The sequence below is a fragment of the Lithobates pipiens genome, unplaced genomic scaffold (assembly GCF_037356315.1).
Source record: "Lithobates pipiens isolate NorthernLeopardFrog02 unplaced genomic scaffold, aLitPip1_a1.2 Scaffold_13, whole genome shotgun sequence".
Taxonomy (NCBI): Eukaryota; Metazoa; Chordata; class Amphibia; order Anura; family Ranidae; genus Lithobates; species Lithobates pipiens.
In genome coordinates this window covers 82687142-82699406 of record NW_027507718.1, presented here as the reverse complement: position 1 = coordinate 82699406, position 12265 = coordinate 82687142, and the positions used below count along the sequence as shown (strand labels likewise).

Genomic DNA, 12265 nt, shown 5'->3' with positions numbered 1-12265 from the left:
CTGTCCGAGACAATCACCTTGGGTAGCCCATGTAAGTGAAAGAATTCCCGAGCAAAAATGGAAGCCAGTTCCTTAGAAGTAGGCAACTTCTTAAGTGGAATACAATGACACATCTTTGAGAACTGGTCAACCACCATAAGGATAACAGTGTTTCCTTGGGAGTTGGGCAACTCCACAATGAAATCCATTGACAGGTGGGTCCAAGGCCTCTCTCCATTGGGTATGGTTTGTAGGAGGCCCACAGGAAGGTGTCGTGGAGTCTTACTCTGAGCACACACGGAACAGGCAGCTACGAAGGCAGTAACATCGGCCCATAGACTAGGCCACCAGAATTGTTGGGAAATGGCCCAAATGAGTTGATTCTTCCCAGGATGGCCAGTTGCCTTGGGAGAATGGTAAGTCTGGAGCACGGCAGTACGGAGACTTTCTGGGACAAAGCAGTGGTCACAAGGTTTCTCAGGAGGAGCATGGACCTGAGCAGCAAGAATTTTGTCACCCAAAGGAGAAGTAAGACTGGTGCGAACCGTAGCCAAGATACGATCAGGAGGAATCACAGGAACAGTAATCGACTCTGACTTAGAAGTGGAGGAAAATTGTTGTGACAAGGCATCAGCCCTTACATTCTTAGTACTGGGTAAGAATGAGACAATGTAATTAAAACTCGACAAGAAAAGAGTCCATCGCGCCCTTCTGGGAGAGAGGCGCTTAGCCACAGACAAGAATGTAAGATTCTTATGGTCAGTAAGAATAAGAACCGGCACAGTGGTACCTTCAAGGAGATGTCTCCATTCTTTCAGAGCTAAATTGATCTCCAACAGCTCTCTGTTACCAATCTTATAATTGCACTCAGCAGGTGACAATTTCTTGGAAAAGTAGCCATACGGATGCCTAGAGCTCTCAGAGTTAGGACGTTGAGACAGAAGGGCGCCAATTCCAGTCTCAGAAGCATCAACTTCTAGGATAAAAGGCACTGTAGGATCAGGATGTGCCAACATAGGAGCAGAAACAAAGGCAGCCTTGAGAGTCTCAAAGGCCTTAATGGACTTCGGAGACCAACTCTGTGTATTACCATCCTTTCTGGTCATATCAGTCAGGGGCTTGACCAGAGACGAGAAGTTACGAATAAACTTCCGATAGTAGTTGACAAAGCCCAGGAAACGCTGCAGAGGACGTAAACCCACGGGTCGAGGCCACTGTAGGACTGACGAAAGTTTCTCTGGATCCATCGAAAAACCAGCAGTGGAAATGACATAGCCCAGGAATGTAACCTGTTCACGATGGAACTCGCACTTCTCCAGTTTACAATAGAGATTGTTCTCTCTTAGTTTCTGAAGCACACGACAGACATCTGTGTGGTGGGTCTCCAAGGACTTGGAAAATATGAGGATGTCATTGAGATAAACCACCACACATAACTGCAACAAATCTCGGAGGACATCGTTAATAAATTCCTGGAAAACTGCCGGGGTGTTACAAAGGCCAAAAGGCATTACCAGGTACTCATAATGGCCTGTTCTGGTATTAAACACAGTTTTCCACTCGTCGCCCTACTTAATGCGCACGAGATTGTATGCCCCTCTCAAGTCAAGCTTCGTGAAAACCGTTGCTCCCTTGAGGTGGTCAAATAACTCTGTAACCATTGGAATCGGGTAGGCATTCTTAATCGTGACACGATTGAGACCCCTATAATCTATACAAGGTCTCAGTTCACCGCTCTTCTTCTTCACAAAGAAGAAACCAGCACCAGCAGGGGACGAGGATTTGCGGATGAAACCTCAAGAAAGTGCGTCTGCAACATACTCCTCCATGGCCTTATCCTCCAAGACCGACAAAGGGTAAACACGGCCACAGGGAGGTATGGCACCAGGTTGAAGGTCGATTGTGCAATCATAAGACTGATGTGGAGGCAAACTACCGCCTTGACCTTTGTCAAAAACATCGCTAAAATCGCGGTACTCTTCCGGCAGTTAAGAGGTGCACAGGACCTTGGATACCTTCAGGAAGTATGTCTCACTGCATTGTGGTGACCAGGAGAGAACCTCAGCATGGAGCCAATCAAAAGAGGGGTTGTGCTCCTGTAACCAAGGATAACCAATAACCAGCAGAAACCTGGGTGAGGAAATAACTTGGAATTGGATTATCTCATGGTGAAGAGCCCCTACGGCCATGGACAATGGAACCGTCTCATGAGTCACATGGGCAGGCTGTAAAGGTCTCCCGTCAAGAGCCTCAATGGCAAGTGGAGTGTCTCGCAGATGCAGTGGAATCGAGTGCTGCAAAGCAAACGCAGCGTCAATGAACAGGCCTGCAGCCTTAGAGTCGATTAGAGCCTGTATCTCGATGGTCGACTCAGTCCAACAAAGGGTGACCGAAACCAGGGGCTTATCCTTCTGGATAACTGGGAAAGAAACAACGCCACCTAAGGTCTGTCCATGACAGGACCTCAAGGTTCGGGAGTTCCCTGGATGGGTAGGACAAGACTTCAAAAAGTGACCTGCCTGGCCACAATAAAGGCACAATCTCTCCCTCCTCCTAAAGGCTCTCTCATCCGCAGAGAGACGCGTGAAGCCCAGGTGCATGGGTTCATCTTCACTGACCGCCTCGGTACCAGGAGGCAGGGGAGGTACAGGTGGGACTGCAAAGCTCGGAGTCAAATGTACAGGAGGCTTCCGCAAGCGCTCCTTAAAATAAACTCTTTCTCTGAGTCTGGAGTCAATGAGGATGGCAAACGAGATCAAGCTCTCCAGCTCAGTAGGTATATCTCGGGCTGCTATCTCATCCTTGATGGAATCTGAGAGACCATGAGAAAAAGCAGCCACGAGGGCCTCATTGTTCCAAGCAACCTCTGCTGCCAGAGTACAGAATTCAATGGCGTAGTCGGCAACAGTTCTCATACTCTGTTTGATGGACATGAGGCACTTGGCAGCAGAAGCGGAGTGTGCGGGAATGTCAAATACCCCTTTAAAGGAGACCACAAACTCAGGGTAACTCAAGACAACAGGTTTTTGCGTCTCCCCTAGAGGGTTAGCCCAGGCCAAGGTTCTCTCAGAAAGCAAAGATATCACCAAACCTACTTTGCTTCTGTCCGTGGGAAACGCCTGGGGCAGCATCTCGAAGTACATCTCAACCTGATTGAGAAACCCTCTGCATTGAACTGGATCACCCCCAAATCGATGGGGAAGCATAGCGGAACCAGACATACCTCTTATAGAGGTAATACTTGAGGCGGGTGCCTGCACAGAGACTGGCGCAGCAGCAGGGATGGCCTGCGACTCAGGTTGTACCGGAGCACCCAAAGTGGGGGATTCCAGGTGAGCCGTGCAACTCAGGAGCATTTGTAATGCCATGGCAAACTGATCCATGCGGTGATCTTGCTCATCCAATCTGGAAAAAAATATTCATGGTCTACTGTCAGAAACCATGAATCAGACCGAGACAGAAGTACAATTAAATCACACTTGTTTATTAAATAAAAAGGTAAATAGAGAAAGCGTGGTCAAAGCATAGCCAGAGTCCAGTAACCAAATCGAGTAGTCAGCCAGGCCAGAGTTCAATAACCAGAGCCGGTAATCAGCCAGGCCGGAAGTCAGGGATCCAAGTGGAGCAACACCAAGCAGGATAAGGAGCCAGAAGGGATGTCAGCAAGCCAGTCTTTAAACAGAACCACAGGAGATGGTTTCTTGTGATGTGACCAAGGCGAAGGCAGAGATGAAGTGATCTGGATAGCTTTAAGTAGGCAGGACAGACGAGCATGATCAGGAACAGCTGGTAACTGTGGAGAGAGATGAGAGCTGGCAATTAGCCAACAGCTGAGCAGCCAGCCCAGAGAAGGAAGGGCTAAGCCAGCCATGACAAAGGCCAATTCTTGCCTTCATCAAGAGTACCTCTATAGCAGTGATGGCGAACCTTGGCACTCCAGATGTTTTGGAACTACATTTCCCATGATGCTCCACTACACTGCAGAGTGCATGAGCATCATGGGAAATGTAGTTCCAAAACATCTGGAGTGCCATCACTGCTCTATAGGGTTATGGTGTGAAGGCACCACCAACACCCAAAGCTTGGAAAATGCCTCAATTCATGTGAATAGAAGTGCTATGCAAATGCTTTATCCCTCCAAAGAGCTTCAAAAAATACTTCCTAATGCCAGAATTATGCAAACTAATGCTATGGGAGGTTTAGGGGCATTATAAATTAATTTACTCTCAGTGTCCTTGTGAGATCAAAGCCCCAATCCAGGAAGGAAAAGGGTTACCTGTGATGTAGTCCACCCACACATTAAGGTTTAAATGCTCATTATGTCTGGGGGTGTGTTCGTCACATATGGTGACCCATCACAGTTGGCTACCCACTGGACTGCGCATGCGCGGCGCTGCCGTATGCGTTCCACCTCTGAGTCCAAGTTATAGCTCCACCATCCATGTGGACAAACAGAGGTTCATTATATCTATGCAGAGCGAAGCGAGGCTGTGTTCGAAGCGTGGCGAGCGGCCCTCTGTTGGAACACATATGGCGGCGGCGTGCATGCGCACTCCAGCGGATAGCAAAATGTGATGGGTAGCCGAATGTTACGTGACAGGGGTACAAATGCAAGGTGTGGTACTTACCTTATTCTTCTTTTTAGTAGACTCCCTCCATCTGTGAGACTAGTCCACTGAAGCCTCTTCTCCCGAGTGCTTTGTTTGATGGTTGCAAGGATAAACGCATGTGTTTCATGTACTGGAGCCTCCCATTCCCACGTAGCAAACAAAAAAATCTACCAGAAACTCTAATAATTAAGGGCAGCTGAATACCTAGATTATCAAATAAATGATTGAATAAATTGCACCTCTTCAAAAGCCACAATACCTGACCTTCAAGCAAACTAGGAAATACATCACTAATAAATTATAAAAAGTGATAATAGCAAATAAACCTCTGTGAGATATATATATACCAATATACTATTACCACTATTGACAAACACAATTAAAGTAACGGTATAAAATACCCATGTCATATACAGTTAAATGAATGTAATACAAAAGTCACATGATGTGTATCCATCAATCATATGGATCTTCATTTCATCCCAAGTGCAATCTCAGATTGCATGTGTGCCAAACTGTGATCCACTTCCACCAACCATGTCTTTAGGGTGTGCTCTTACTTGAGATATTGGACCTCTTAAATAACAGGAGAGCACAACAGCTTTGTCCCTTCAGGCTAAAATAGATATGGGGTCACACAAGCCTCTCAATAGTTAATCCTTCTCCTCCACAGGTTTACCAACAGTCCCAGATCATCTTCATAATGCCCCTTTCACATGGGCATTCCAGTCAGGTCTACCTGGCAGTTTTTCAGGCAGACCTGATCAGAAGGCCTATGCAGTCCTATGAACAGGCGGATGTATACAGATTAGTGTCCGTTTACACCCGTCTACCTTCAGGTCCAGAAAAAAATGGAAGAGGTTGGCGTCATTTTTGTTTCCCTCAACAAGATTAGAGGTAGCCTGATGTAAACGGACACTGGACTCCATTTACATCCAACCACCCATAGAGCTGACAGGGGTCCAACCCTGTCCACCAGGCAGAAACTGAAGGAGCACGGATGTCAAAACACTGCAGACTTCACTCCGTGTGCAAGGGGCCTAAACATAAAATCACTGTGCTTTTCATAAAAACCAAGTTTATTACAATAAGAGATTAACCAGTTGCCATCCGGCCTAAAGTACAATGACAGACGGGCAGGACTGCTCTAGTTCTGGGTGGTCATCATATTACATCCTCCTCAGAACATCTGCGAGGCAGACAGAACAGTGTACCAGGCTGCTGCCGGTACCATGTGATTGCTATGACCAGTCACAGCAGATCACATGGCAATTGTACACAATGGATGGCTTCTATTCATAGCCATTTATTGTGTACTATTGTGTTGCTCACTGTGATTGGCCAATCACAGCTAATCACAATTCACATTGATATGAATGGATTCATAACAAACGGTTGCGTATAACAGTGGTTATTACTTTTATAAGTGATCATAGTGTGTAAGAAAAAAAAATCCTGCCAACATATTATCATTATTATATTTTTTTTACATACTGTCACCAGTCAGTATACCTGATCACCACCACACCAGTTATATGATGATGCTTTATGGCACTGGTAACATTATGTAAAAAAAGCTTTTTTTTTTTTTTTTTTCAAAAAAATGTGACAAAAGATTACAACTTAAAAAAATTTGCCATGCCTCTTTCTAAATACCTTGGGCTGTCTACTTTCCAAAAATGGGTTATATAGGGGATATTTGTACAGTTTTCAACATTTTATATTTTCAAGCCTCAAGATAGACTTTTAGTACATTAGGATTGATCAATATATATACATACACCAGTCTGTAGACTCTATATAGTTACATACATAGTTTGTAAGGTTGAATAAAGACACCAGTACATCCAGTTCAACTCACTGAGTGAGTGTCTACAATTGCCCCTATCCCTGTACATTGCATGCTCACATTGGTCCCTACTGTCAAGGCACCCACAATCCAAGGTCCCCATTCATACACTAGGGCCAAATTTGGACAGAAGCCAATTAACCTACCAGCATGTCTTTGGAATGTGGAAGGAAATCAGAGTACCTGGAGGAAACCCATGCAGGCACAGGGAGAACATGCAAACTCCAGGAAGGTAGTATCGTGGTTGGGATTTGAACCAGTAGACCCTTTTTACTACTATGTGAGAGTGCTAACCACTACACCACTGTGACACCCTATAAAACTTTCCTACAGGCCTTTCTTACCAGGTAAAACTTTCAGAATCCATATTTCTTGTTCTCTCTTTTTTTTTTTTTTAAGAAATTTTATTAGATGTGTTTCATTGTACAAAGAAAGAACTCAGGTGTTGTTAAACTTCCAAAAGAAAAGGGGTCGTAGCCCTGCACAGAGAGGAACACAATATTATAAAAGAGCAGAATCCATATTTTTAATGAAAATGAAGTGGCAAAATAGCAATTTTGACCTTTATAAAAAATGGTCCTATTATACAGAAAGCATCTGTGGCTGAACATAAACCAGTGTTTGTCACTTTCTGCAGCCAATGCATAATGATATTACTTTGCTGTAATTATTGCTTTGCCAATGTTAGCTCCTTTCAGCATTCCAATAAATGCAGAGGGTATGTTATCAAAGCCTTTAGTGATGTGTTCATGGTACTTCAGCTTTCCCTGTGAAATGACAAACAACCACAAATGAATCACTGTTGTACTGATCTGTATAGGTAAGGCATGTAATATGTTAATGATTAAAAACAATTATCAGAGTAAACAATCTCCCACTATCTATACAAAAACAGACACAAACAGGGGCAATGGGGTTACTTTACTAAAGACAAATAGACTGTGCACTTTGCAAAGTAGAGCAGTTGCTCCAGAGCTTAGTAAATGAGCAGAAGCTTTGCTGACTTCCATCATCCAATCATATGCAAGCAAAAATGCTATTTTTTTTCTTGCACTTGATTGGGTACTCTTTGCAAAGTGAAGGTTTACCTCATTTACTAAGTTCTGGAGCAATTGCACTTGCAGAGTGCAACTGCACTCTGCAAAGTGCACAGTCTATTTGCCTTTAGTAAATCAACCCCAATGTTTTTATTGCTATGTGTGCCTTGCAGGGACAACTTCTCCCATTTTTTTGTATTACAGGGACAGGATGTAAAGTAAAATCTCCCCACTGGGGGTAATAAGCAGAAGTAAAAACCTGACAGACATGCCAACATTTCACCACTCTCTCCAATACTAAATAATATATTTTGGCTGGAGTAAGGCTTTAAAAAAATATATTGTTCTTTAAATTTTTATAGCACTTCAATATACAAAGTAACTTTGGTCCAATCCACTGCATACGCAAACACACACTTGATTGTCTATAGATGGATACGGTATATCACTGATAGCAACTGACATTTGTTTATTTATGTTACCATTGCTACAACTAGGTGTGCCACCCGGCCAATATTTTACTAGTCTGGTCAGTAAAAAACAGATTTTTTGCTAATGTTAATAAAAGGAACGAGACTATAAGGCTTCAAGCACACAGTACACTAACCCGGTTTTTCTCAACTCCAGTCCAAGGCATCCCAACAGGTCATGTTTTCAGGCTTTCCATTATTTTGCACAGGTGATTTGATCAGTTCCACTGCCTTGGTAATTACCACAGCCAATACATCTGAGGGAAATCCTGAAAACATGACCTGTTGGGGCGCCCTGAGGACTGGAGTTAAGAAACACTGCACTAACCTATACTGGCAGATCCTAAACTTGAGTTTAGGAGCTTTTGGCGTTTTTTTTGTTTTGCTTTTGCCAAAGCTCCTAAACTCAACTCCGTAAAAGCCTATGGGGCTGATTTACTAAAGGCAAACAGACTGTGCACTTTGCAAAGTGCAAAAGCAGTTGCTCCAGAGTTTAGTAGATGAGCAGAAGCTCTTCTGACTTTCATCATCCAATCATGTGCAAGCAAAAATGCTGTTTTTTTAATTCTCTTTGCCCGTGATTGGGTATTCTTTGCAAAGTGAAGCTTAAACTTATTTTCTAACCCAGCCTTTTGCAACCTTTTCAACACAGAGGAACCCTTGAAATAGTTCTCTGGTCTCGGGGAACCCCTGCTAAAAATTTGAAATCTACAACTCCTGATACATTAGTGTGATGGTCAGTGGGAAGAATGGTTCTTACACTTGTGGTCATTGGGAAGAATTACCTCCTTACAGATGGCTAAAAAGATCAATGGGTACCAATTGAATATAATTAGAAAGATTTCCGTCCTGGTGAAAGCTGTGTGGTATATTGAGTGAAAACATTTATTAATAGAGTAGACCCCTTAGTGTAGAACTGTCCAGTTTAAAGTTTGGGCAGAATTTACAATATTTTGAAAGGTTTTGGAGTAAAACTGTTGAGAACTCAACAAAGATAACAGATTATTTGAAGATAATTGTATTGCTGATCTGCTGCCATTGTGCTTACAGAGTTGGTTACAATTTTAACAAATGCAGCCCTACTGTATAGAGGACCTGAACTGTGAAATCCGTGCCCAATGAAAGGCAAGTAGAGGGCAAAGGACTAGGCACCAGCATTGTCTATGTTCTCTCCTCAGCTATTCTTTTCCCAAGGACTAGGGTTGCCACCTCATCCCTTTAAAACCAAACACATACCGTAATAAGTATTAAGGTTCTGTGGCTGATTAAGGTTGTAATTAAACTCCCTTGATGTCTTATCTGCATTACATTAGCCTCAGAACCTGTGTCATTCATATGTGTTAGGGATTAAAGGGATGAGGTGGTGTTCTGTCAAATTCTCCAACCCGTCAGAAACTCCAACCACTTAACCTCCGGTTTCTTTAAACCAGAATTAATTTGAGTTTTTGAGGAATTGGTAGTTGGACACAACACTGGCAACGGAATAGAGTTCGGTGTAGAATATTATGTGCAGAGATTATTACTCCGCTACGATACTAGCCAGCAAAATGTCCGCCTCCGTTGCTACGACACCTTTGTCCTTATTGCCCGCTGTGCTGTCAAAACAGCTCAATCTTCCTGTACCGGACTCTATTCAGTTGTCTGTGTTTTGTCCACCCACCAATTCATCAAAATCTCAAATTACTAAGGTTTTAAAGAAAGAGTAAGAGATGTGGTTGGAGTTTCTGATAGATTGGAGAAATTGACAGAACAGTGGCAACCCTACCCAGGACTGACTTACCATGTTGTGTCTCTTTGTGGGAGCAGCCACATTAATAGAGAAAGAACTTTGGTTTCTCATGTTAGAGCTGCCCCCACGATAGTTTTTTGGTTTGGTGACTGATGGTGAAATAATCAAGCAGCAGTATGAGAAGCTCAGAAAACAAATGAAACAGAAGCAGGAAGATCTTTCCACTGTAGCTTTCACTCCAGCAAGGAGAACACTGAAACAGCTCAGCACGGACATCACCAAATCTCATGAGACTAGCGGACAGAGGCAGCAGTGATTTTGAATTTTTCAATACATATCTACAGCTATGGGGCAGTAGACACAGGAAGCACACTGATATTTTAAGGAGGAATTGAAGACAAAAGGGAAATTTTTGAGTGTAACTGCTTAGGCACAATTCATGTTATCTTACAGCATAACATAGCAAATCTTTACTTTATAAGTTCAGGTCCAAGTTAAAATTTTGTCACAGTTAAAGCCTAACTCTGAAATTTTTTGAAAGGGTTTAGAAGAGTTAACATTTATTTACAGTGTTGGTTATTGCCTGTGACCCGTTTGGGGTAGATTTCCTTTACTTCCTGTTCCTGTAACATTAGAACAAGGAGTAAGGGGTGGAGATGCCACTAAGGCATGTACATCAAAATAAACCTTTGCAAGACGTTCTAACCCGTGTTCATTCTGCAGAGAAATGTTTTTGTGCTTTCTGTATCCCTGCTGGAAAGATTTTACCTCACTTCCCTTTCTGCTAAAAATTGGAAGGAAATCTCACCAGTAGTGATACAACCAGCAACCGAAAACCCAACAGAGGCATACTACTTTCCCAATCTATCACAAAAATAAAATGTTTTGACTAAATATAATGTTTAGCATTGGGATACATGCTTATTTGTATGGAAGAAAATTACCTCTACAACCCATTGCATTAGTTTCTCAAGGCCCTCGTCATATCTGTTTAGCCACCGTTGGACTGTGAATCCCTCCATTCGCAATTGTTTGAAAATTAGTGGAAGATGGACGTATTCCCCTGCAAGAAAGGCACGGATCTCAGATTTAAATTTCAATCTGGCATGTGGATATGATCTGGCTGGCAAACAATCTATTTTAAAACTGAACTCTGAAGATAACTTTACCTCACTTTAGGAGTTTCCAATAATAAAGACCAGTCACTGCTGTTCTCTGTCCTAGTGCAGGATTACTGGTCTTTATCCACCCCTTAGTGTAGTTTTATGCAGGTAGCCTGTAGTGGGTGGGTCTGCTGGGTCCTTTCTACAGCTCTTCTCTCTGTACAAGTGATGGGCAGCATATTTATGACGTCACTGCTACTCTTATATGGTGATAACTGGGTTTGGAAAGGTTATTGGTACACACAAGCTTGATTTATATCTGCTTTGGCTATTGAGGAATATATTTAATGAAAGCTTATGTGGCCAAATTTTGGATTCCAGCAATAATTATGGCCACAGATGGATCAAAACAAAGCAAGTTGAGCAAGGACCAGCCCAATCTTGATCTATCTATGGCCATTCCTGTTCATGAAAAGTCAATCTAATGGTCTACTTGGAAAAAAAAAAAAATGGGTTCAGTTTATTCGATCAGTTACCAGCTGATCGGCGGGGAGGATTCCTCCATCCACCTTGCTTGTTTGGATGGGGGAATGTATGTATGTATGCCCAGCTTTAGTATAAATTTACATATTTGTCTATATTACATATCTGCATATATTAAAAAACAATCCGATTGAAATCAAAATGTATATGCATACAAATATGCCTGGTCAATAAGCTGAATTTTAAAAAAATTAGCACACTAAGATAAGGATCCTTATTAAAAAAAAGTTATGGCTATAGTGGATTGATGGTGTTATCTGCTGCTTGGTTATGGTTTTTATACACAGAACTGTAGCACATGTGTACTATGAGAACAAAAAATGCCCTGTTAAAAGTTTTAAGGAGACACAGGGTTTATTTACTAAAGAAAACTAAAATATAAATTAAGCTTTGGCGCTAAAACCTTTTTGTGCACTGTGAATACTAAAATCATATATAAGTGTAAGATGATCTATTATCTCTGCTGGTGCTCTGAAGAATATTAAAACAAATTGCGGTGGAAACCTCTTAAAACCACTGTATACGTGATAAAAAATGCGTGAAAAAAGAAAAGAGGATGTATGTCTGTTGATTTACACCTCAAAAAATGCACATATGTATTGGAAAAGTGGTGAATCGATCATATAAAAACAATTCTACTGTGCTCGATAAACATACATAAACCAATATCTGAAAGATCATATGCAAATATGTTCAAAGTGATAACGTTTTGTGAAAGTACCCAAAAAAATAATAATAATAGTAACAAAAAATCTTATAATGTCCAACGGAAATTTTCAAAGTCGCATCAGCCAATTGCTGCAAAAACGCATGGAACTTTCATCAAATGAGGAAGGTAGAGTAAAGTGACTAGTGCAGAAGGGTTAAATACATTCCTCTCCGGTGCGCCACTCTGTGTTAGGCAAAAGGTATGTATATGTGCTCACCAGAAAAAAAAACCCTCAA

At 42.2% G+C, this 12265-nt stretch overlaps 1 protein-coding gene across 1 annotated transcript in view; it reads right to left on the bottom strand.

The window, feature by feature from the left end:
- Window positions 1-6836: 6836 nt before the first annotated feature.
- LOC143974143 (prostaglandin reductase 1-like) overlaps window positions 6837-12265 on the bottom strand; it is a 66448-nt gene continuing 61019 nt past the window's right edge. Inside the window, exons 9-10 of the mRNA XM_077475257.1 lie at window positions 10619-10737; window positions 6837-7205 (exon numbers count right to left, since the gene is read on the bottom strand). Coding sequence (XP_077331383.1) covers window positions 7092-7205; window positions 10619-10737 — 233 coding nt within the window. The 3' untranslated portion in view covers window positions 6837-7091. The remainder of the gene's footprint in view (window positions 7206-10618; window positions 10738-12265) is intronic.